The 25,336-nt window shown below is 51.5% G+C and overlaps 1 protein-coding gene across 1 annotated transcript in view; it reads right to left on the bottom strand.

The window, feature by feature from the left end:
• The window catches only part of Mad1l1 (mitotic arrest deficient 1 like 1), a 310,787-nt gene that overhangs the window by 41,818 nt on the left and 243,633 nt on the right, over positions 1–25,336 (bottom strand). Inside the window, 1 exon segment of the mRNA NM_001109387.1 lies at positions 13,997–14,187. Coding sequence (NP_001102857.1) covers positions 13,997–14,187 — 191 coding nt within the window.

Genomic DNA, 25,336 nt, shown 5'->3' with positions numbered 1-25,336 from the left:
TGTGACTGGCTAAGCTATCTCCTTAGTCCTCAGGCAGCTCTTTCTAAGTAGTTCAGGCTGGACTTGAACTTGGGATTCCCCTGCCTCAGGCCACTGAGTTTGGGGATTAGAGGCCTGTGCCACCAGGCCTGACTCTAACCATGCAAGGCCCTTTAACCATGAAAACCAGTATTTGGAATAAAAGTGCCACTGAGTAAGAGGGATAGCAGATCGGCCCCTACAGAGGGAAAGGTTGACAATAACGAAGTACACATCTAAGTACAGTAAGACAGATGGGAAAGAATGCTGACTCAGCAGCAGTATGCTGATCCCAAGCAACCAAGACTGCATGGAGTTGAAGTCAGTGCTGGAGGAGTTAGGAGGTAAACACCGTTAGCTGCTGAACCATCTCCCCAGCCTCTTACATTTTATTTGGAAACAGAGACTTACTAAGTTCCCCAGGCTGGCACTGAACTCACTCTGTAGCTGAGGATGGCCTTCACCCTTATATCCAACTCAGCTTTCCATACAGCCATGATTACAGGCCTGTGCCATCATGCCTGACTTAAAAATCTTCAAATTCTGCTCAATTATAAATGCACAAACTCAAGGAGCTGGACTAACAATAAACAAGACAAACACAAAGAGACCGTCCAGCCAGCTGTAGGAAGGGCCAGAGTATGTGCAAGGACTGGGGTGAGGGTGTGAGCAGATTTCTCATCAGAACCCATGAGTCAGAAAATGAGAGGAAAAAAAGTCAAGAAGCTAAAAGACAGCAAGACTGTCAACACAGTTCTCAGACCCAGTCCGAGTGCAGGTGAAGGAAGGCACTGTGGGTGAAGGGAGGGATGGGCGGCTAGCGGGCCCACCTACAAGCAACTGTTAGGAGGGTCCTCCTGCATCACAGCAGAGATCAGCCCAGGGAGGTGTGGGACTGCCAGCATTGTGCATACTTGAAAGGTGTTTGTGAAGCATTTAAACGCAGAAGATTAAAAAAAGAAGAAAAGAGAGATTCAAGAGATAATGGGTTCTCCAAAGAACACTAATAATATGGAGGCATGACAGAAGTTACACATAAGTGAGAAGACTCCAGTCGGCCGCTTTCTATCTGCTAAGTGCTATCTGCGGTGCTATTTATAGGGAGCCAGGGAGCCAGGACTGGCAATTTGCATACTGTGAGTCCAGAGCAGGCTCTGCAAACCATCAGCACAGGGCCACTTCTGGCCCACAGGCTACCTCCTTACAAAGGTTCCACCGAGGCCTGGGGAGATAGCTTAGAGGTTAACACTGCTCTCAAGAGGACCAGAGTTCAGTTCCCAGCAGCTAAGTAAGGCCTCACAAGGTCTGTAACTCCAGATCTGGGGGTGGGTGGGGGCTGGCAACCTCTTTTGACTTCAACAGTCACAGATCCCCTTGCTCTCTCATGTGTGCACATACATGTGGTGGCCAGAGGGAACCTCAGATGTCTTTCCTCAGGAACCATCCACTTTGTTTCTTGAGACCAGGTCCCTTGAGCCCTGGGACTCTCTGATTAGGCTAGGCTGGGTAATGAGCCCCAGAGATCTCCAAGTCTTTGCCCTCCTTGCTTTTGGTAATAAAACCATGTGCAATAAAACATAGGATCTGGGAACTGAACTCGGGTCCTCAGGTTTGACTGGGTTATCTTTTTCCTAACTCCCTGTCCATTGTTTATGAAACAGGTCTTTCTCTAGGGCTGGCCCGGAACTATGAAGCTCAGACTAGACTCGAGTTTGCAGTAATTCTTCTGCCTCAGTCTCTGGCAGAAGTACAGGGCATTTATGAACACAGAGGTTATGGCTGAACTAAGGAAAAGGCAATCTGAGCATAGGCTAACCCAAGGTCTTTGAAAAGCCCTATCTCATCACCAATGAGGTTCTTTAAATGCTTTAGGATGGATCCCCAAGGTTCTTGGGAGTAAGCCCACACCTGGGGCAGGGGTGGGGTGGCATGGTGGTTGTTCAACCCAAGTGCTTTGATTCAGTCCTAAGCATGTTCAGCCTCCTTGACTACAGGGCCTTTGCACAAACTACTGTGACCAAAACCAGTCTGTTCCTCTGTAATGTGCTATATCTGGGCCATGGCTGTTTTGGGTGTGTATGGAAGCTGTCACTCAACCCCATCCTAGATCTACTGACCTCTCCTCAAACCCCTCTTGCCATGGGGAGCTTAGTACTCACTCTGCACCATCAACTCATTCTCTGCCCACCTGTGCAATTCTAGCCAAGATCACTGGTCTCCCTGTCCTGTGCTGCTGGCTGAGGACCAGCTCCAAGCAGGGCTGCTCCTCAGACAGTCCTAATGATCCCTGCTGGGGAGCTGTTCTGCAATACTAGCCACACCTAAGAGTATATGTGTCTGCTGATGGGGTCTCAGGGCCTCTGCCACCTGCACCACTGAGATCCCAGGGCCTGGTAAGCTCCACAACTCAACTGAAGGAAAGAGGCAGGTTTTGAAGTCAGCGTGCGTTCTTAACAACTCCATTTGAAATTCAGGGGACCCAAAAAGGCAAATTCAAATTAAAGTGTCTATCTAGATCTCATTGTTATCTCGACAGACAGGAAGCCTCCAGAAGCCGGCCTCTGCCAACAGGAGCCTGTGAATGGGCCTGATTGCCTGTCAGGGGGGAAGAGGGAGGGCGAGAGTGGTGTGCTGTCTCCTCTACCCGACTCTCTCTGTTCCTCCTGGGCCGTTGGAACAGCTGCCTGTCACCCACTTGCTGGCTGAACTGCCCCTGTACAGGGTCAGAGGGCTCTTCTTCTTGCCCACACAGGAAGGTCAGGCTGCATGTGGTATAGGGTGAAGCAGTAAGGAAGCTGGATTACCCCAGAGACATCTGTATAAAGTTGCAAGCTCTGAGAAAGAACAAATTTTCATGGAAGCCTCTCCTCAGACAGTGTCCCTTCTAGTAGTGGCATCTTTAGGGGGGCCAGGGATAGGAGCTGTGGCCAAATGGGGGCTTGGTACCTGGGATAGCATTCAACTGGCCAGAATCCACCTTTGATTCCAGATTCAGCACCAAGAGAGAGAACAGCTCCCAAAGCAGTGGCTGCAAGTCCCAGCTCTCTAGACTGGGCACCGGCAAAGCCAGAGCAGTACAAGTAGGATGTGGCACACAGGCCACATCCAGAGGTCCGGGCTGCATCCCATACTTGCCCTGCTTTTCCGAAACTCCCTCTTTGGGCACCATGGTGGCCTACAGCAGTGGTCTGTGCCCTGTGCATTGTGACCCCTTAGGACCCATTCACAGGGGTCACCTAAGCCCTTTGGAAAATCCAGATATTTATATTAAAATTCATAATGGTAGCAAAATTACAGTTTTGAAGTAGCAACAAAAATAATTTTATAGTGGGGGGGGGCGGTTTACCACAACACAGGGAACTGTATTAAAGGGTCTCAGCATTAGGAAGGTTGAGAACAACTGGCCTACAGCCTCCTGTGAGTGATCAGACAGTCATCGCCCCACTCCCATTGTCTGCAAAATAAAGAGGAGAGAGCAGATGAGGTCTCTGAGCACATCCAGGATCTCCATGATCCTATGAATGCAAAGAGGGTGGGAGGAGAGTAGAGAAGTAGAAGTTTAATCTGAAGTGCATGGAGGGTCTCCAGAATACCAGCATGAGCAAGGAGACCCTCTCCAGAGTGGAGCCCCATCAGTGCCACAGTGCTGTGACCAGCTGCTGCCGGCCATGCCAAGGCTCTATCTCCTTATCCCTTCCGACATAAAACGTACCCCTTCCCTGTTCCTGACTCTGCTCTAATCCTGGCCACTTAGGATGCTCTTTTAGATCTGGTGACACTGAGAAAGTTCTATGGTGACCTAGCAGGAGCAGGAATGCCTGGCTAGAACATGTGTCCAGAGTGTCCAGGGTGCAGGCACTGCTGTGAGAGATCTGCCATGCTGGGTGCGTGCTGCCATGCAGGCTGAGTGGACAGCTCCACTCTGTCACCACTGCCACCTCCACAGCAGCACCAATAACAGTCAGGAGCTAAAGAAGGCCAGGTGTCCCCCTGGCTTTTGCTCTCTAGGCTGTTGGCCGTCTCACTGGGGATGAGCCCCAGGTTGAAATCTCTGAGTTCCTTATTGACCCCAGGATTCCTCACTCAGCCCCTTACTCTAGTTATTTAGGAGGACAGCTGTGAGGACAAACAACAACTGAGGCTAGGGTGAGCCACAGCCAGGTAGAGGGAAAAGGTGGGCACAGTGGGTGCCATAGTGGGAGTCATGGCAGCAGACATGGCAAGGGTTGATCATGGTGGGAACCAGGAAGATAGAGGGAGGGGCAGACCATAGTGGGAGCCACAGTAACACAGAGGATAGGGCTTGGCTGTGGTAGCCTGAGTCAGAGGCAGGACCTCTGGCTCCTGGTGTTAGTGATCTCTCCTATGTGTATGACACTTAAGGGCCTCTAACAAATTCTCAAGAGGCCCTATAATCTGGGCCTACTCTCTGCCCACACCCGGAAGCTGAGAGTGGTTGCACTGTCCCCTTCTCAGCCCTTGTCCCCACTATGTTAAGGAGGAAGATGGGCAGGGTACGGGGCCTTCCAGTACACCCCCACAGTGTGAGCAACAGCTGGAGGAGGTAAGCTGCAGGTGGCCGAGGGTTGATCCAAGAAGTGGGGCTGTGGGAGGGCCTGAGAATGTGCTGCCCTGGGATGGATGCACTGGTTCCTGACTCCTAAGTAGTACAAGGACATACATTTCTCACGGCCTGGCTTCCCATACTTTGTTCTTATCACTTGTCCCATGGCCTGACCTTCAACACATGCATTCCCTCCATTGATGACAAAGAGCTGAGGGCAGGACTACCTGCCAGCATAGACATGCTATTTCTAGGTATGTAATAGCAGAGCCATGGCCACACAGGGCTCCAAGTCAAGGCAGTGCTATCTCTGAGATCTCCGTCCTGTAGCACCTCACCCCAGTGGACCAGGCTGAGGTTCCTGTAGGGCACTGGTGGGTGAATTAGGGCCAAGAAAGCAAGACTTTCAGAGCTTCCTCTATGAGGAACCATACTTTCCTGGGAACCTGGAGCATCATGCCTGATCTGTGTGGGATGGATGGAGGGAACATAGCAGGCAGGCAGGCAAATTTGCTCTGTGTGTTTACAAGGCTGCTTCGAAAGGCAGACGCAGGGCAGCTATGAAGGTCATGTCTATACTATAGTGGAAATACGAAAGCTTCATCAGGGAGCGATAAACCCTGAGCAAATCTCACCCTGTGCCCATATACGCTAGCTGGATGCAGGTCTTCACCTAGCTAGTCTACATCTCTTTGGCAGCAGCCATGGTCGTGGATGTCCAGTATGGTCACATCATGGAGCAGTGAGCACAGGGCTGGTAAGAATGGTAGCCAGTCGAGGAACCTGCAGCCCTGCATCGACCCCCCCCCCCGCCCCCCTAGTGCTGCACAGAACCTGTAAATAGGCACATACACTGCTCCAAGGCCTTGGAAGGTGAGTTGGTGAGCAGAGCCATGGGAAGTATGATATGAAGGAGGGCCTGGGGCTCAGCCTCTGGCCTGGTTACTGCCTCGCACATAATGTCCAGCAAGTGTTTGCTACCCAAATATTTACCACTGATGGGCTGTGAGAGGTTGGAGAACCTCAGGCTTGCACACTGAGGGTCTCTTCCTACTTCCAGCCCAGCATCACTGTGTTACAGCATCTGTGTTATAGTCTGAATGTGAAGTGCTCCCCACAAGTTTGTTTGAACACCTGGTCCCCAGCTCTCTCTTGGGAGATTGTAGAACATTTAATATATGTGGTGATTTTAAGCTACTACTGCTGAGACACACCTCAGCCCCTCACTGGGGGATTCTAGGCAGGGGCTCTACCACTGAGCCACGTCCCCAGCCCCTCACTGGGGGATTCTAGGCAGGGGCTCTACCAGTGAGCCACGCCCGCAGACCCTCACTGGGGGATTCTAGGCAGGGGCTCTACCACTGAGCCACACCCCCAGCCCCTCCCTGGAGGATTCTAGGCAGGGGCTCTACCACTGAGCCACGCCCCCAGCCCCTCACTGGGGGATTCTAGGCAGGGGCTCTACCACTGAGTACACCCAGCCCCTCCCTGGGAGATTCTAGGCAGGGGCTCTAGCATTGAGCTATTCCTTGAAGACTATACCTAATTCCTGTTCCATCCTGAGCTCTTTGCTTCCTTGACCCAGCAAGAAGCCATCTTGCACTCTTAGCACTATGGGTTGAACCTCCCATACCTCCTCTACCATGACAAATTGCATCACATGAAGCTGTAAACACAACTAAGCCCTTCCTGCCTTAAGCTGCTCCTGCTCCATGTTCTGCGCAGCAATGAGAAAAAGTAACTAGCACAGCCCATGTACACTTCATTGAGGAACTCAGGAACCACTGGGCACTGGTGGCTCCTGGGCTCTGATGTTGAGGAGCCGCTCTCCAAACACTAATACTGAGCATATAGTACAGTTCTGAAGCACATGCTCAGTTGCAGGGGCTCCCACTGAGACCCACGTCATCTCCATCACTTTCTGACCCTGTTCTTCTGATTTCTCCGAAGCAGGTGCCATATGGGAAGCACCAGTGGACCAGATGGAGGCCAAGTGTGTGACACTGAGTATGCCAGGAACAAAACCAGGAGATGAGGGTAGCCTCAGGGCCATTTTTGCTTTGCAGGGAGGCCCCACTTCGGCTGCACATCTGGTGGACCTTGGTGTGCAGATGTGGAAATGGGAGTGCTGTGGAGGTCAGAGACTGGGAAACTGTGGACTTCTGCATCAATGGAACTGCAAGTGACTTTGACATTATTAAGCTGTCAATGCATTTAAAGCTCTTTGTAGAGGATCCCATTCATAAGGAGTCAGAACTGGATATGGAAGATGTCCTTCAGTAGGCGGATGGACAGAACACTTGCAGTATATACCAATACCAGCAATAGAAGGAAATGAATAGGCCAGGTATGAACCTAGTGCTGAGAAGGGAGGGGAGAGGACGGCAAGCCTGAGGCCAGCCTGAGCTACATAGTGACATCTATCTAAAGCCTGGACTTGGAATTCAGTGTAGAGCCCCTGCCTAGAAACCCCTAGTGAGGGGCTGGGGATGTAGGTCAGGGGTAGAGCATTGTTCACATGGCTTGATGTGAACAAAGCCCTGGCTGTATCGCTATCTCTCTCAAAATAAAAACAAATGAATAATCAGGACCCAGAGTGACTCGGGAATCTCAAGTGAATGCTGCTAAGTGAAGGAATCCAGCGCACTGAGGATCCCACCTCTGGGACACCCCAGGAATGGCTGCATTACAGGAAGAAGATCTGAAGGAGCCGGGAGATGACACTCAGAAGACTTAAGAGATAGGAGCTACTCTGTGGGACACCAGAGTGGTGGCACAAACTGAAAACATTCTGTGAGCATATACTTCACAATTCCCAGCAAATGGACAGATTGGGTTTAGAGACTGCAGCCACCAGGACGTACTTCGACAAGATTGGCTAGCAGTGTAAGAACTGTGGAACAGGTTAGGACACAGGGAAAGCTTATTTTACCTCAACTTCCCTATAAACCTAATGCTATTCTACAAATAAATGTATTAGTTTTCAAGAAGCCCCAAGAATACTAACTAGGCATACTGTAGGAACTTTGAAATTCAGAGCTTGGTGCCATAAATAAAGTTTTATTGAAACATAGCAGAGCTGAGCTCCTGGAGACTGGGCTATGAACATAGGGCACCCATGAGTCCATGAATCCTGTGTATTAATTGTGTTTTGGCAGATACATGGTCCCTTCCTCCAAGAAGCGTACTTAGGAAGCGAACGAATAAGATTCCAAGCTCTGAGTAAACCCTTGCATGGCTGTCCTGAGGTTAGAGAAACTGACCCAGACTCTCCTGAGCCCACCCAGCGGAAGTCAATCTCTGGATAGCTGAAGGGCCCTGGGTATGGGACTCCGGGACATTTGCCTTTCCCCATGCATACACCTGCAGTCTCTGGCAGCCTTGCACTATGGCTGCAGGTGTGCGGAAGCTGGCGCCTCCTCACCTGCTCTTTCTGCTCTGAGCGTAGGCTCTGTGTACTTCCGCAAAAGTATGGCAGACAGAATCACAGTGATGCACACAGAGCTACGCCCATACCGAGGCTGGGCGCAGCTGAGGAAGTGCCCACTGCAGGATGCCAGGCTCGGGGGGAGGGGATGGTGGGAGCAGCTCTGGGAGGCAGGTGGCTCAGGCAGCTTCTATCCCAACAAATGTTACACTGTGCTTCAGGGATGAAGCCACAGTAAGGGGTGACATGGACACATTGCAAGCTAAGCCAGACACCCCACTGCTGGTGCAGAGCCCACAACATACATCCCAACAGAAGTACATGGGACTACTCATGCCATGAGCCAGCATTGCTGGGAGGAACAGGAAGCTTCGAGTGGTCCAGCCATTTGCCTAGAGCCTTGCTGCTGACACAGGGAGGCACCTCCAGAACCCTCACCATGGTCCAAGCCTCTGATTGGGAAGATGTGCTAGTGAAAGGAAAGACTTTGTGATGGCACTTACATGGTGAATATTGATCATACCGGAAGTCTAGGCAGAGGCAGGAGGATCTCGGTCATGGCCTGCTTGGGCTACAGTGAGAAAGCATGTAAAGAAAAAAAAACAAAGCCAATCCCAAGAGACAGGTCTGCAGTAAATTTGCTTGAGGTCCAGCACCCATGTAAAAAGCTGGACCCAGCCATGTGGATAAAAGTGTGGACCTATATTTTTATATAAAGATGTACTCTTCCAGGGCTGGAGAGATGGCTCAGCGGTTAAGAGCACTGACTGCTCTTCCAGAGGTCCTGAGTTCAATTCCCAGCAACCACATGGTGGCTCACAACCATCTGTAATGAGATCTGATGCCCTCTTCTGGTGTGTCTGAAGACAGCTACACTGTGCTTGTATACATAAAATAAATAAATAAATAAATAAATCTTTAAAAATAAAAAAGATGTACTCTTCCCCCTTAGGTTGCACAATCCTGCTCCCCAGATCAGGAACTTGTACTAGACGGCTAAGACACAGCCAGCAGGGTTCACAGGATTCCAGATTCTAGGTTTGCCTCTTACTGTCCCTGAACAGGTTCCTCCAGGACCTGGGTTATGCTAGACTGTGGAGTGGTCAGAGGCATGAGAGAAGGGGACCCAAGGTCAGGGTCACCTGCATTTCAAGAGCTTTGCAGTCAATTCTATTCATCACTGTCTGGCTTCTTGTTTCTGACTACCTTTGGGCTGTCCTTGTGAACCCCAGGGAATGAGATCACACCAGGATTGCTGGGGACATTTGGTAGGCCGCTCTTTCCCAAGGAAACTGGAGACTCTGGGGTCCAACTTCTCTTGAGAGAGGAGGAGTGGGCAAGATGCCAGCCTCCCAATGTGTGCTGAGCTGAGCTCCTGCCTTCCCCCACACAGCAGCCTTGGGAGGCAGCTCGGCCACCCACACACGGCAGAGGCTGGGTCCAGGCTGGGAAGGGAAGCAGAGCCATGTGGGACCGTGAGCCAACCCTCAATTATCCCAGCACACATTTGCAGAACCTGCTTGGCTGGAAACAGGCCCCAGCTATTTCTAACTCTGCCACAGACCCCTCCTGCTTGGAAACTGTTTGGGGTGAAAAGAAAATGAGCGGAAGTTACTGTGAGCTGGGGGATGGAGTGACCTTGCCTGAGTCTGAGTTGGTCATGGCCACACAGTTGTGCATGAGTCTCCTGCCTGGCCCCTATCCATTTTCCCTCTTCTCTAGCCACTCCTCAGTAGATCTTGTGAACTTTCTATCTACTAGCCGGGTATCAGGGGGTAGGTGAGGGCTATACGATTGCTTAGCTCTGACAGCATTGTAGAGGGGATGAAGGTATATAATGGCCAAAGTGTGATGGATGGGACCAACCCCACCCTACAGTCTTGGGGAGAGACTTCCTACTGGAAGATCCACTGTAGTCCTTCTGGTACTATTTTACTGGGGGGTTCTCAGGGCTGTGTGGGCCCCGAAGGCCAGAACTGCACAAAGGGGCCTCTATCTAGGAAGGGACCTGGTACCATGAAGAACAGGGAAGGGGCAGACACAGGCGACTCAATGGCCCAGAGATGCTCTAAGCTTGCTGCCACGGCTCCCATGTTCCCTACTAGGGAGATGGGGTGGGTGGGGTTGGGGTAAGGAAAGGGTGATCTGTGCTTGGGGTCTTGCTACTTCCTCTTTGGGACCTGCCTGCCTCACTTGCACACTGTGGACAATGCTGGGGAACTGCTTTAAGACTGTGCCAGGGACAGCAGCAAAAAAACAAAAAACAAAAACAAAAAAACCCCCAAAACAACCACCACCACCACCACCACCACCACCACCACCACCACCACCACCACCACCACCACCACCACCACCAAAAACTCCTTGTGTCACCACAGGCTGCACACAGGAGGGCAGCATCTGTGGGCAACAGCTTAGTCACTAACAGTGACCCATACCTCCACAGGTGCAGGGTCAGGAGAGCCTGTAATCATCTGCACTTGTCAGATGAGGAAGCAGATGCAGACAGAGGCAGGCAGCTGGCCAGCACCAGCTCATACTGCAATGCTCCGAGGACCAGGGTGTGTCCAGCATTGAGTTCCTGCACTTAGCTCCTTCCACAGCTGGGTTGAGTGGGGCCATGGGACAGAAAGCTCCAGACTGGACAGGGTCAGGTAAGAGAAGGAGGCAGTGAGGCAGAAGGGCAGGCTGAGACCATGGTTGCTGCAGCCGGCCAAGAGGAGGCTTTTGAAAAAACTGGAGCCAAAGCCCAGCAGCCCACAAGAAACATTTCCTGGTCTCTTGCTGAGCTGCCTACAAGACTCTCTGTCCTTGGTGCAGAGGGGTGGGGCACAAGAGCCTGGCAAATGGGTGACTCCAGAGGCTGCTTCAGATCCTGCTGTGGAGAGACAGCTGCCCCTCTATCAAATAAACCTCCAAGGGGGGAGGGAGACAGTCCCATTGGTAAAGTCCTTGACTTACAAGCACCAAGATCCTAATCCAATCCCTAGATCCATGTGGGAAAGGCAGACATGGTGGCACACTTGTCATCGCAGGCCAGGGAGGAGGAACACAGTGCAGCCCCAGGTTAGCACTAGCTTAGCCAGCTTAGCCAGTGCCAGGTCAGTGAGAGATGCTCTTAAAGACGGATGGTGTGCCTCGTGAGAAACAGGTGGTGTCCTCTGTCTACCCTACACACACAGATGTACATACGTGCTCATGAAAGTGCATTCTTACAAAGAAAACTGGTACAGGAAGAGTTTACACCCTAGGACTGCCTGGAGTAGTATGATGCCATTGTCTTCTCTCTCCAATTGTGCCACCCAACTCTACCAAGGTCACAGGACGTACCCCTTCAATATGTCACCACATAGCAAAATCTCCACTTGTTTGGCCACTATGTGACAAGGGCCCTGACCAGTGACCACAGCAACACACCAGCTCTTACCCAACCACCACTTAGCACAGCTTTCACCAAGCCATTCCACTGTGTCCCAGCATGAACGCTCCTTCTGAAGCCTGTCTGATACCAGGAGCTGAGAAGTCCCTGCTGTGGCTACACTGGCCACTTTGAGATTGAGACGGTTTTGCATCCTGGGTGTAGCCAGGTGCTCAGGAAAGGCTTCTTGACAGACTCAAACCACCTTGGCTGGGAGTGAAGTTCATCAGCAGACCACATGGGGCCTCCTTGTCCCTCCTGCCATAGTTAGGGAGCTGCCTGGAGTCAGGGAAAACTGGCCTGTTTCTGAGCCCTGAGTTGAATGCAGTTGTCTGCTTTTCCTGCCTAGTTGGGTTAGTGTCACTGAGTGCCCCTTGGGTCTGACCCACTGACACCTGGAGAACGGTGACTGTGTGTGTGTGTGCATGGTTGGCTAGGCAACCCCAAGGACAGCTGGTGGGCAGGAACACCTCATCTGCCTATGTGGGCAAGTGAGGAACTAGGAGAGTGTGAGGACAGTGTGTACCAGGTGCAGTGAGCAACTATTCTTGCCCTCATTCTATTGTGTGTTATAGAGGCTGTGCTAGGTCTCATAGACATCGAGGAGGTCACTGTAAGTGGGCTTGTGACAAAAGAAGGTGGGCAGAACTTCTGAGTAGACTGGAACTAGTTGGAATAGGGTGACAGGGTCAAAGCAGCACTGTAGCGACTGTGTTTGCCTTTTGGAGACTGGAACAGAAGTGACTTAAGCGTTTCTGAGTGAGGTTCTCACTGTGTAGCCTTGAATAGCCTGGCCTGAAACTGGTTGTGCACACCATGATTTCAACAACCTCTTCAAACAGAACACAGCAGGATCCTGGGGTACACACAAAGCTAGGAGGCTCACAAATCTGAGGTCAGCATGGGTTACAAGACAGGGTTTGAGGCTAACATGGGCAATTCAGTAAGTTCCTGCCTTTACATACCAAGTGGAGAGAAAGCTGGAAATGTAGTTCAGTGTGCACAGTCCTCCACAGAGGCTGGCAGTGTCGCTCAGCCTGGCAGTGCTTGCCTCCCTAGCATGCGGGAGGCCCCAGGTCCCATTCTCTTTCCACCAAAGGACCAAACAACAAGAACCTGGAATACTTTGGAATGCAAACGAGAGCTCGTCGACACACACTGATGTGCGTGATGTGCTCATCGTGACAGCTGCTCAGCACATCTTCATTTACCAATCTTAAAGCACACAGACTTTCTACTCTGCCTTAAGTTAAATACCCATCAGCGATCCTGGGTTATTCAAAGGTACACAGAAGCAAAGAAATACATTCCTGATAGCTTACTGACTTAGAGACTTGGGCGTTCAAATATTTATTTACTTAGTCAAAGGTTTGAGAGTGTTAAGAAGTGTAAAAATGAAGGGAAGTAGTTTGAGAAGTCCAGAAAGTCTCCAAGACGCACCACAAAGTTGCAAGGAACAGGAGGTGCCTTTGTCACCATGGTGGGCAGTGTCCCATGAAAGGGGCCAGACAAACAGAGGGAACAAGATAAGTGAGCCACTGTACAACAACAAACTCTGGGCCAGGACTATATTTTTCTGTGAAGTTCTGCATAAAACCTGTGGGTCACACTGGGCACAGTGCTCAGACAGAGACGAAAGCAGGTTCCTGTTTCTGCAGGCATAGACAGCCTGGCTGCTGAGGCCAGCAGTGTGTGGCCCAGCTACATGAGGTACAGAGTGGAGCTGGCCTGCCTCTGTGCTTTCCACCCACAGATACTGACCAGTCTCTTCCCCTAACTGCCATACACAACACTGGGATCACAGGCCTCTAGGGCCATGTGCCAAGCTAGTACCATAAGGCCATCCCACAGACAGGAAGTAAGGTTGCTTCCAGTGATGGGTAAGCCCTTATAAGCCCAGATCTTCAGTTACAATGCCACTCCACTCCCATCAAGGAACAACTTCACTTCTGTTAGACCTGTGTGTTGTGAGAAGTTGTACACATGTCTGGCCAAGCCACATTCCAAGCACCTCCCTCAGGCTGTGACACTCTTGCTTCGATTAAGAGGGGTCCCTCTTCAGGAGCCACATTGTACATGAGATTCCAACAGGGACATGCTTCATGAAGACCACTGATCCTTCCCAGCTTGAAGGGCTTGCCTAGCTACCTACAGCGTCAGCTTTGGTACCTTCAGCCTGACCACCAAGTAGCTGGCACATACAGCTTCCCCTTTCCCTTCTATGGGCTGTGCCACATACTGATCCCTGGCAGAGGTCTGGCAGCAAGGTGCCTGCCATGCCCCTCACCACCCTCTGTGGACAAAGTCAAAGTGCCACAAGTCATAGGGCGGACCTTGGCAGAGACCCCCAGAGCATAAAGTGAAGAGAGCCAAGAAGTGGTCCGAGGTCAGAGCCTGTCAGGAGTGGGGAGAGAGGGACTAGTATGTCCTCTCCTGACATTGAAGACCATGCTATGGGGACATGGGGCTGCTCCAGCACATGACTCATTTACCATGGCAGATGCTGACCTTCCTTCCAGTGAGGAGGCAAGCTGCCTGAGCTGCCTGATGCACACACAGTGCTGCCTACCTTGAAGATGAGGCAGTCAGTCTGGTGCTCAGCATATCGGGAGGTGAGGCGGTATTGGCTCTCAGTGGTCACGTCAATCTGGTAGCCGGTCAGTGTGTAGCAAACCTTGCGGAACTCCTGGATCTTGGTCTGGAAAACCTCCTTGAGCCGCTGGTTCTTCAGCTCAGCGCTTTCTACCTGCTTCCGCAGCTCTGCAGGGAGAAGGGCACAGTGTGAGTCCCACTGTTCAATGAATGGTGAGACAAGGAAAATGGCCAGGGGGAATAAGCAAGGATGAACCATGGTCCAACTGGAGTCCTGCTGCCTGCAGATGCCTGAGGCTGGTGCCCATCTATCTGTGAGCCCTGAGGAATCAGAAGAAAAAGGACGAGCGGTGAGAAGCAGTGTGACCCTCTGGTGGCAGCCATAATAAACTCATATTAAGAACAGTATCTAAAAAAAAAAACCAAAACAACAGTGACTCAAGAGACGGATGGTACGACTAGATACCCTGCTAACAGAATAACAATGCCCCACAGGACATCACCCTCAGTTACTGTTGGAAAGCACCATAGGTCATGCTTTAGGGGTGACTGGTCCCAACTGGGTAGCAGGTTCTAGAGCACACAGGAGAAGGAAGCACCAGGAGTCCAGGTCTGCAGTGAGGGTCAGAATCCTAACTGCTTTGGGCACGTGGACTGTCACTAAGTTGCAGCCTCAGCCCCTGCCTTCTGGAGACTGGCCACTTGCCCTGAATGAGCTAGGCCAGCACTTAGAGAGAGAGGTGAGTAGAAGCTGTCTAGATATCGCAGACTGTTTTATTTATAGGTATAGGATCCACATGCTGGCCACCTGTAACCAAAAGAACCCTCCTGGTCCCTCAGCAAGGACTGGGTCGGCTCCAGATAACCTGGCCTCAGAGCCCCTCCCCACTTCCCACGTGTCTCTGGAAGTGTCATTCAGGGCAGAGCGCCACCTCCCCACTTGCCCGCCATGGTTTACTGGTGCTTAGGGAAAAGCCAGCTGCGCAAAGCCACCAGGAGCACACACAATTACCATGAATCTCTCACCCAAGGTGCCTGCTGAGTAATTAAGCCCTGATTTACACCCCCATTAGTTACTGAGCCTGGCCCCACTTACACACACAGGGACAGTCTCAAGCGAGGCACTTCCTGGAACTCCTTCAAGGAGCTTTCTCAAGGGGAGCTCCATAGGCCTGGGCTGTCAGGCTCAGGTAGGGGCAGGCTGTGGACCTCCCCTTCGCTGTGATGAGGAGCTGGGGTTAGTTAACATGGGCCATGATCTGTGGGCACTTCTGAGGAGGGTGGTCCTGGGCCTGTGTGGGGAAAGATATCCCTAAGTCAGAGGAACTCAGAGTCCAAGAGGCTCCATGGATGAGGTACATTACAGGTCCTCATGGGCTCACCGTGAAAGAGTAGCAGAGGAAGGGTTTGAAGCCTGTGTCCTACACACCATGGCCCAGGAGGATGATTAGTAAGTGCAGTCGGGATGGCTTTCTAGAGATCAGTGGGACCAGAGAGACTGCTTTCTTTGAGCATGTGGAAGCTTTAAGCAACCCGGAGGAAAACGGGAGACCAGAGAGGACTGGGTCCCTATTTACTCTGCCACTTCTGGGTCTCCACTCCATCTCCTCGGGGAGCACAGCATGTGGCTGTCATCAGATACAGTCTTGAGGATCTAGCTAGGGAAAGCCCTGGAGACAAGCCTAAGTCAGATGCATAAACTCAAAAACCACATTCGCACCAGGACATGGTTCTAGAGTAACAGCAACTGCTCTGGAAAGGAGACTCTAACTGACCGAGCTGCCTGCAAGTTTCATGGGGAGCTTTCAGGATGCAGCTTTTGCGAGCTGTTATCTATGCTGGGGTGGGCTTTCTGGTGACGCAGCTCCTTTGAGCTGTCAGTGCTTCAGTAAGTAACTGCTCACTCAGGCTCCTGGAAGTAACCCCAACAAACTCACTGCTTCATTAACCCAGACTTGGGCAGATCGTTCTGGGATTGGTGCCCTATCTAGAATGAACACATTTTTTTCCTTAATGTCTTCCCAGGAAAATTCACACGTTCACACCTCCAGATGAACATTTCCCCACCCCCTTTTATAAACAAGGAAACTGAAAGTTGAAGAGTACAACCACTGGACCCACGCCGCTGAAGGGCTCCAGCAGGGCTGTGCTACCATTGCCATCCCTTGTATTCTACAATGGACGGCCACCCACAGACCAGGGAGGAGATCACACTCTGAGCAAAGCATGCTAGTACCAGGGGCTGTGAGAGAAATGGCTTGACACACCCAGACTGAAGGCAAAGGCTGGTCCGTGGGGCTGTTGCCTGGCTGCTGGCCCTGTCCTATGGCTTTTTCATCCATCACCTCACAGAGGCTTTGGCAGACACTGATCTCCACAGTGTGAGCCCCTTCAACAGGACACAGACCCAGAGCCTTGATTAATCGAGTGATCAGACTATGAAAATGAAAGGTTAATTGGCAGCCCTGACCCCAAGACTCTTCCTGGCATTCCTGGGCCCCTCCTCCCTGAGAGAGCCTTCATCAAGAAAAGGAATTCACTGACCACACTTCCCAGGGATGTTTCAGCCATCAGATACTGTGACAACTGCTGAAAGACCTCAGATGTCCAATGGGAAAGATTAAATCTTGGGACCAAACACAGGCTGACCTTGAGGAAGGAAATGGGCTTTTGTGTAATTCCAACCTCAGAGGCAGGCAGGTGTGGGGCTCAGGCCCATTGGCTCATGGGGAGGAAGGTCTGTGTACTTCATTGGCATGAATGAAGAGGAGGCACTCTGGCCACATGCCAAGCAATCACAGGCATGGCTGTGGCTGCAAAGAGGGAACGCCTATTGCCCTTGGCAGTTGGGAGTGGAAGCCATCTCTTTCAGGGCGAGGGTGAGGCCGCTGTTGGGAGGGGGAGACAGACAAGACAAGCAAGGGGTGATGCCCAAAGCCTGGAAACAATCATTTGATTTGGGGTGCTTCAACTTCCTTGTTACTTCTGTGGCTCAGTGGCTTATATAAACAAGAATGAATAATTCACTCGATGGTTTGGATTAAATAAATAAAAGATGGGCTCCACCTTGGAAGTGTCATTACTCTCCTGCCACTGGCTGTCACTCAGTCTCTTTCAAAGTGACCAAGACTAGAGGTTGTTTTTGGGCTTTTCCCAGGAGGCAAAGGGCCTTGGGGGTCTATGATGACATACTCTGGCATTGGGGAGATGCCCTTAGCCACTCATGAGCGTGCAGGTAACAACACAGGAGCGAGGACCAGGGTACTAGCTGAGGTGAATGAAACCCAGGAAGCTGCAAGCCACCAAGAGACTCTGAGCTCATTCTGAGACCAAGACTCAGTGCAGGGCAGCTTTGTTCTGAAGTCCTTCTGTAGATCCATAGGACCAGCCCCCCGGCCTTGCTCTAGCTCATAGACACTGAGGTCCTTGGAGTTCTGGGTGCCCCTCCATCTTGCCACAGGCATTGCCAACTTTTAAACCCTGCCATGCTGCCAGGAAGAAGCTGTGACTGCTGTCATCCTGCAGCTCTAAGCTGCAATCCTCAGGATCCCCAGGCAAGGCTGTCTATGCCATCCCTTCCTATGGCTCTCTCTGCAAGGACAGTCCTGGATGTCCTATAAGGACAGGAGTGTGGCAGGTGACAACTGGGAGCCAGGGAAGGGATGTAACTGTTCATCAGAACTCAAGCCAGACTTGATGGTAGCAGAGACTATGATGGACCAGACTGGGTTTCCAGAGTGGTCCTAGGGCACATCAGGCCTTGCCTCAAACCTCTGTTCTCCGTTTCGTGTCTGAAAGGCTCACCCTTGCCTGCTGGCTGGCCCCACTACTCTAGGGAGGCAACAGGATGGCTCTGAGCTGACACCCCTCCCTATCTCAGCCCCATGCTTGCCCTTTTGGACTCACAGGAGACATCTGCAGAAGTTCTGAGGGAAGGACACAGGACAGAAATAGCCTGTGCTCTGCCAGATAAAAGCTAGTGGTGATGTGCACTCCTGCCTGGGAGCAGAGATGTTGGGATAATGAGTGTCTATGGGCTCAGATCTCTGGAGTCTAAGCTCCTGCCCTCAGGTCTGCAGAATGGCTGATACTAGTGGGGCCAGAGGGGCACATGTGAGGAAGATATAGAGAAGAGGTATCCAGGGAGAAGATGGCCATAGGGCTCACAGTAGTCATACTACCTGTGCCAGTTGTAGACAGAAAGGTGGTGCTGGAAGTGTTTTTTATTTAAAGATTTATTTTTTTATTTTAAAGTATGTATATGTGTGTGTGTATCCTAGCGTAGGTATGTACATGTGAGTGCAGGTACCCTCAGAGACCAGAGGCATCAGACTGCCCCTGAACATAGAGTGGTTATGAGCTGTGTGATGTTATGAGCTGGAAATTGAACTCAGATTCTCCAGAAGAGCAGAATGTGCTCTTAACCACTGAGCTGCTTCTCCAACCCATGTGCTGGTTGTTTTTTGTAAATTTTCACAAACCTTGGAAGAAGGAACCTTAGTTGAGAAACTTTCCTTCAGGCTGGCCTGTGTGCCTGCCTGTGGAGTGCTGTCATTACTGCTAAGATATATAGATAAGGTTAGCGAACTGTGGGCAGTGCCATCAGAAAGGCCTGGGATACATAAGCAAGGGAGCTAAGCAAGTCCACAGAACAAACTAGTGTGGAGCCCTCCTCTCTGCTTCTGCTCCTGAGGCCAAGTCCCTGACTCACTACCTCTCAGTGAGAGACTGCAACCGTTAGCAGATGAGCACCTCCCGCTCCTCCCTAGTTGCTTTAGGACGGTATTTTGTCACAGCAGCAGGGATGCACAGCAGACTAGGCTCTACCAGCCCAAAACCCTCATGCTCATCTGCACCGGGCTGATGTGGCTCTGGGTCACAACTGTGGCAGCCTCTATGATATTTGTCACACCTCTCTGATGGAGAACCTGGGATCAGCTCTGCAGGACAAAGAAAAGCCTAATTCTTTTCTCTTTGGGGAGAAAACCACATGACCTCCAAAGAAAACTACTGTGGGGCCAGTGATATGGCTCAGCTCAAGCACTTTCCTGATACGCGCGAGGCCCTGGGTTTGATTCCCAGCACTGCATAGCGGTACATGCCTATAATCTCAGCATATGGAAGGCAGGGGCAGGAGGATCAGAAGTTAAAGTCATCCTTGGCTCCATAATGAGTTCTGACAAGCCTAGGCTACAGGAAATGCTACTGCAAACCAAAACCAACCAACCGACCGACTGACCGACCGACCGACCGACCGACCGACCGACCGACCAACCAACCAAACTAACAAACAAAACAAAACAAAAACGCCATGATGGCAAGTTCTTAAGAAACTTAGAGGTTTTGCAACGCTCTGGATTCTAGTTATAGCACGGGAGACAGGCCTGCCAGAGCCCTTTCTGGATGGTATACCCAACTCCAGTGCCCGGCCAACATCAGCATCCCAGAGCACTGGCCCTCCTCAGCTCAGGCAAGAGACATAATGAGCGAACAGGAAATGAGGCCGGGGAGGAGGCCCCTGCATAGCAGTGCGTACTATCAGAGGAGGTACCTGTGGTTCCAGCAAGAACCTACGTGACCCCTATCAGAGCAGAGCACACTGTTCTGATCCCAGGCTGTGACCCCAAGAGGACTAGCCAAGGATAAGAATCCAAGCAGAACTGACAGACGCCCACTGCACCTCTAACTACTGAGAGGACACAGACAGCCCCTGCAGAGGGTCCTGGGAGGAGTTAGGCATGTCAGGCAGTGGAAAACTGAGCGTGTTAAAGAACGTGGTACAAAGATAGTGTCTTACCTCAATGCCACTGAGGCCAGATGAAGATGTGCGTGCATCAGAGGATCAGCATGTATTTATGTGTAAATATAAATGTATGTATGTATGTGTGGGTGAGCATGCATGTGTGTATCCACACAGCAGAACATACTCATACTGGAGGAAGAGCCTTTCTCTCTGCTGAGAAGCCATGCAGCAAGACAGCACATGTCTTGGTTGATGTTCTATTGCTGTGAGGAGATATCATGACCAAGGCACCTCACAAACTTAAGTATTTAACTCAGGCTCGCTTGCAGTTTTAGAGGGTTTGCCCATGGTCATCAAGGCAGGAAGTACTTCTGGAGCAGTAGCTAAGAGCTTGCATCTGATTGACCAGAGGAAGGCAGGGAAAGAGCCTGGGCCCGGTGTGGACTTATGAAACGTCAAAGACCACCCTAGTGACATGCCTCCTCCAGCACGGCGATACTTCCTAATCTTTCCCAAACAGTTACACTAACTGGAAACCAGTATGAACCTATGAGGGCTGCTATCTTTCAAACAGCCACAGTGGGACCAGGCATGGCAGTACAGGTCTGGGAGTTATGGCAAGGAAACAGATAATGTTACCACATTGACACTCATCAAAATAACCTACACTTGAGTGTGAACATGCTGGAAGGAAATACAGCCAAGCTCTCTAACACCCTGGAAAGGAAACATGCTCACAAATAAGCTAGCAAGAAACATGACTGTCACTGTGAAGGGGCATTGACAATGGCAGAGGAAAGGGACAAGTGAGGATGGCAGCACCAGGGATGCCCATGGTTATGTGACCCTCCTACTGCTTCCCACCCTTGTAGATGGGCTCTCCTTTCCTGGCTACAATGCGATGGGGTTCCTGGCAGCAACTACCCCACTGTCCCCAGCACCCCCTGATTAAGGGCTGGAAGTAGCATTTTGTACACTACTTTGGGGATTCTTGGCAAAGCCATTTTCTCTTCTCAAACGTGAACAGAATCCACTGGGATTTTCAGGCCTTGCCAAAACCACCATGGTACTAGGACATCACACATTACTGGTAGCACAACTGTGGCCCTCAAATCTGAGGCAGAGGTGCTGTTTCCAACAAGCCCAGCTTTAAGGTGAAACCACAGACAGAGAGAGTCATGCTCTATGCTCCTCTTGACGCTCTTGACTGTGCTTGTAGTCTACTTCTTGTCTCCCCTCTGAGGGATCCATGGGTTGAGGGCATGGTTGGACTCTCTCTTTAGTCTGATCAGGTGGCAGGACAATAGTTGGTCTTTGGTCTCCACAGAGGCATGGACACTGACTAACCAGAAGAGGTGGTATTTCAGGCTCACCAAGATAAAGGGACCTTATCTGCTTGGCCATGGTGCAGGAGGCATGAACCCCCTCCTCACTCTACAAGGGAAGGGCTTAAGACCTGTCCTGCCATGTGATGACAGGGACCCTGCCTGAGTGTCTGCTTCCAGGCCTGGGAAACTGATGGCCAGCAAGAGAAGTCCCTGAGACTTACGTCTCCAGCTGCAGCAGGCACTGGAGGTGCTGGCCCTGTTCAGACCCAAAACTGATGTGCATCTAAAGACTGAATTATTCATGCCTTGCTAACTTCCAAACCATCCCAGTTTTACATTTTTAAATATTTAATAATTAGCCATCAAATATTTATGCAATTTTATTAGCAGCTGTGGAGGCCAGGCACTGCTGTGGCTGTGACAGGGATGTCTGTGCCCCGCTCCCTCTGGCTGCCTGGAGAATATGGCAGGAAGAGATGTCCCAGAGCACTGACCCAAGGCCTGCCGGACCACGATGGGTTTAACGCACAGAGGGAAGTAGAGCAGCCAGTGGGTGTGGCACAGAGCACTGAGGCCACCCCAAATCCAAACTTCAACCAGCCAAGCCAGTAGAGTGGCTGACAGGTAATGTGCAATGCCAGCTAGGCCTTCCCTAAACTCACCCTGGAGAGTGACAGGAAGGGCTGCTGGTCTAAGATGAGGGGCTGTGGTTCCCAAAGTGGCTAGCGCACTACCACCCACAAATCAGGTCTCCTGATGCCTTCTAGAGATGGGGCTACTTTTAACTCCATTATTGCCACAGGCCAAGAGATTTGGTCCCCACCACCAGCCTGTGTTCCCCTGCTGGGCCGGAAATTGCATGGTTTACACCAGCCTCAGTGATGCCTGCTCGAACTGGAATTATATGCAGATGAGCAGATCGTGTGCACCCGCCTGGCTGCTGGCAGCCGCCCCTGGGTAAGCTCTGAGCGCCTTTCAAACAGGGCATCTCTGTGTGATTAACTGCTCACTCCAGCAAGCAGCTTGTCACCTTGTACAAAAATGATTTGAAAAGACACCGGCAATTACAGCCCACCAGATTACAGGGTGGGAGAGTCCCGGGGTGACAAGCGGGCGCTGATATCATATTCGTTCTTGTAAGACTCCCTCCCCCACCCCAGGGACAGAGCAAGAGAGGCCCTACGGCACCAGGCTGCACAAGCCCTTTAGTAGTGATCTTGGCAGTAAAGGATCAGTGGCCTCTGGTTTTGCATTTCCTCTAGGGTAAGAGGGACACTGCCCCAACTGATGGACATAGAGGCAAACCAGAGACCTGGAGGATTGACTTCACCTAGCGTGGGTCTTCAGGATCATGCTAGCCCAGAAAGACACCTACACATATCTACTGGGTGCAAGGTGATGCTACGGCAGGCACTGCCCTGGGGCTTGAGCAGGAGCTTCCCTCAGCAACCCAGGCTTTGGCTCGGAAAGACCCCCTGGACCACCGGCCAGCTACGTAGTCCTACATGTCTCCTGCTGCTGACTTTATAGCTTTACCTGTTGAGTCATCAGTCAGTCCTTCCTCCCCAACATCAATGCTTCCCAGAGTAGGCCTCTGCCCTGTGGCACAAGCCTGAGGTGGCCAGCAGAGGCCCCTTCATTGAAAAGCAAGTCATGGGGTTGGGGATTTAGCTCAGTGGTAGAGCGCTTGCCTAGGAAGCGCAAGGCCCTGGCTCAGGAATCTAAGAGCCATGAAGCTGCATGCAGCCCCATCTGGAGTCTCAGTGCTCCTCAATCTGGAGTGGTGACTTTGAGCACCACCCAACAGGCCTCCCTCACTACCCCATCTGGCACATATGAATGGAGAGCCCCGACCCAGGACCACCACTACTGTGAGGGACTGAAGCTGCTCCAGGCTGTAGCCCTGTCAACTTGCTACCCCCCTCTGTAGCCTCTGTCCTAGCAAATGAAGTTCCCTTGGACCACTGTAGACCCAGCACTGACCAGAGGGTCCAATCAGATGCCTGACCTCTCTCCGTCACCACTGACCTGGACTGTCCCTGCTTACATCCTGCTTTGATAGAGCCAGCTGCCTTCCTGATGAGATGCAGGAAATAGGGGTAGGGCAGGATTTCCCTTATGTCTACTGGTGTGTAAACCCAGCCCTAAGTGCTGGCTTGGCTTCCAATACTGCTGTGTGCATCAAGTTCCCCCACCCTCGCCTGGGCAGTATAGTTCTCTGCCATGCTACAAGAGGCCCTGGACTTCTGCCTCCTACAGAGAACTGTGCTTGGTACTCTACTTCTGGAACAAGTGCCATCACCACCTGGTGCCCTCCTTCTTGGCCTCCCTTGGTTTCTGCACCTCTGGTGCTGCCCTGCTTTGAAGGTGCTTGGACCGTGTCTGGTCTAGGGCACACTTCCACCACTGTACAAGTCCCTGGAGGCAGAGACTGGTTCCCCCAGGGCAAGCCTAGCATCCATAGCGCCAAGGACACAAGGCCATTGATGCAGGCTCAGCAGCACTGAATAAGCAGATGGGCAGAAGAGCAGTGGCCCAAACTCTCCTTAGATACTGGGGCTGGGTGCAACCTATAACCCTACTTGAGGGCTAGTATACACAGCTATGGAAGACTGGAAAACCAATGCTGGGAAGGAAGCCTTGGAAACACAGGCCATTAGAAGGTACAGAGAGGAAGGCTGGCGATGTGGCTTAGTAGGTAGAGCACTTGCCTAGCATGCATGAAGTCCTGGGTTTAATCCCCAGCACAGTATAAACCAGACACCTGTAATCAGCACTTGGGAGGTAGAAACAGAAAGCTCAGAAGTTCAAGGCCAGCCTAGATTACATGAGATCCTGTCTCAAAGGAAAAAACCAAAACAACAAAACAAAACCAACCCACCAACCTAACAAAAAAAGACTCCCAAAAAACAACAAACAACAAAAGGAGGAATACCACAGAGCAAGGCCTGGCTGGCTGCAGGTGCTCCTGTCCACTAGTCCACTGCTGGGAAGCAAAGCGGGGTATGAGATGCACTGCAGAGGGTGAGGTACTCCAGGATTATTTTCCAACCACAGCCACTGTTGGCAGCCTGTGAGCCTCTTTGACAGGCCACTGGACCACAAGGGCAGCCATCCCAACAGCTGGGGCCCTAAAGGCCACATTTCTCTTTAGGAACTCTCCACTAGGATGCTCTGGCAGGCAAGGTGGCAAGATGATAAGAGGGAGAGTGGGGAGGGTCAAACGCATGCCACAGTTAGGGTAACACAGGGTCAGATGGGAGCAGCCCAAGGAACCCATCCCTGGGATGAAAGGGCACTGCAGGCTCCTGAAGGTCCTGCCTTGCATGTGGTGACTATCGGCCATGGTACACACAGTCCTTGGGAGCATTCATCAGGGCTGGGCCCCCTGCTCCCTAAACTGATGACCACCCTCCACTGGTCTGTCTCAGCTGGGGAGTTCTAAGAGGTCACGGCTGCATTCAGGCTACAGATTGGAGATGTGGGGCTGTCATTCTCAGTCCAAGATAGGCAGAAGGTTTGGAGACCCAGAGAAAAGCTGTAGGCTATAGGGCCAATTTTGGTGCTAGAAGACTGACCCACAGCAGTGGCGAAATGGAGCTCTGGCAGCCTAGCTGCTGTGAGTGACTGTCCTCTAAGCCCAGTCATTACCATCCTGAGAAGTTCAGCTCTGCCCCCTTGCAAGTGGATCAGCCCAGCTGAGCCTGCTGTTTACACCCCACCACAGACCCTTAGGAGACAGTCATAAGACCCATACCCGAGTGTCCTGCTGCACTCTGCCACCTGTTATAGGCAACTGGGCCCTAACTGCACTTGAACTCAGGGAGGGCTAGAAGAGCTGTTCTGAACCTGCGCATCAGACACTTATGATTCATAACAGTAGTAGAATTAGTTATGAGTAACAACGAAATAATTTTATGTTTGGGGTCATCATAGTATGAGGAACTGCATTAAAGGGTCACAGCATTAGGAAGGGTGAGAGCCACTGGGCTAGAGGATACAGAAGGGGAAAACAAGGAGGGGGGGGCCATTGATGTGGCTGGGGGAAGCGCTCATTCCTGCTGGGTAAGATTTTAGAGTGGACAGTTCAGGAATAAGCACACATACTCCTGTCATTGGCCCTGGAGTATACCTTGGCGGAACTGTGCCTCACTCAGTTTGTCACTGTGACCTCAGGAGAAGGGCAGCCGTTGCTTACCTCCGTTTCCCCGGGAAGGAATTTCAGCAATATTGGCAGGCAGAGCTC

Source organism: Rattus norvegicus, chromosome 12 (genome assembly GCF_021556685.1).
Source record: "Rattus norvegicus strain SHRSP/BbbUtx chromosome 12, alternate assembly SHRSP_T2T, whole genome shotgun sequence".
Classification (NCBI taxonomy): domain Eukaryota; kingdom Metazoa; phylum Chordata; class Mammalia; order Rodentia; family Muridae; genus Rattus; species Rattus norvegicus.
The sequence above is the reverse complement of the archived record's forward strand: the minus strand, read 5'-3'. Positions and strand labels throughout refer to the sequence as shown.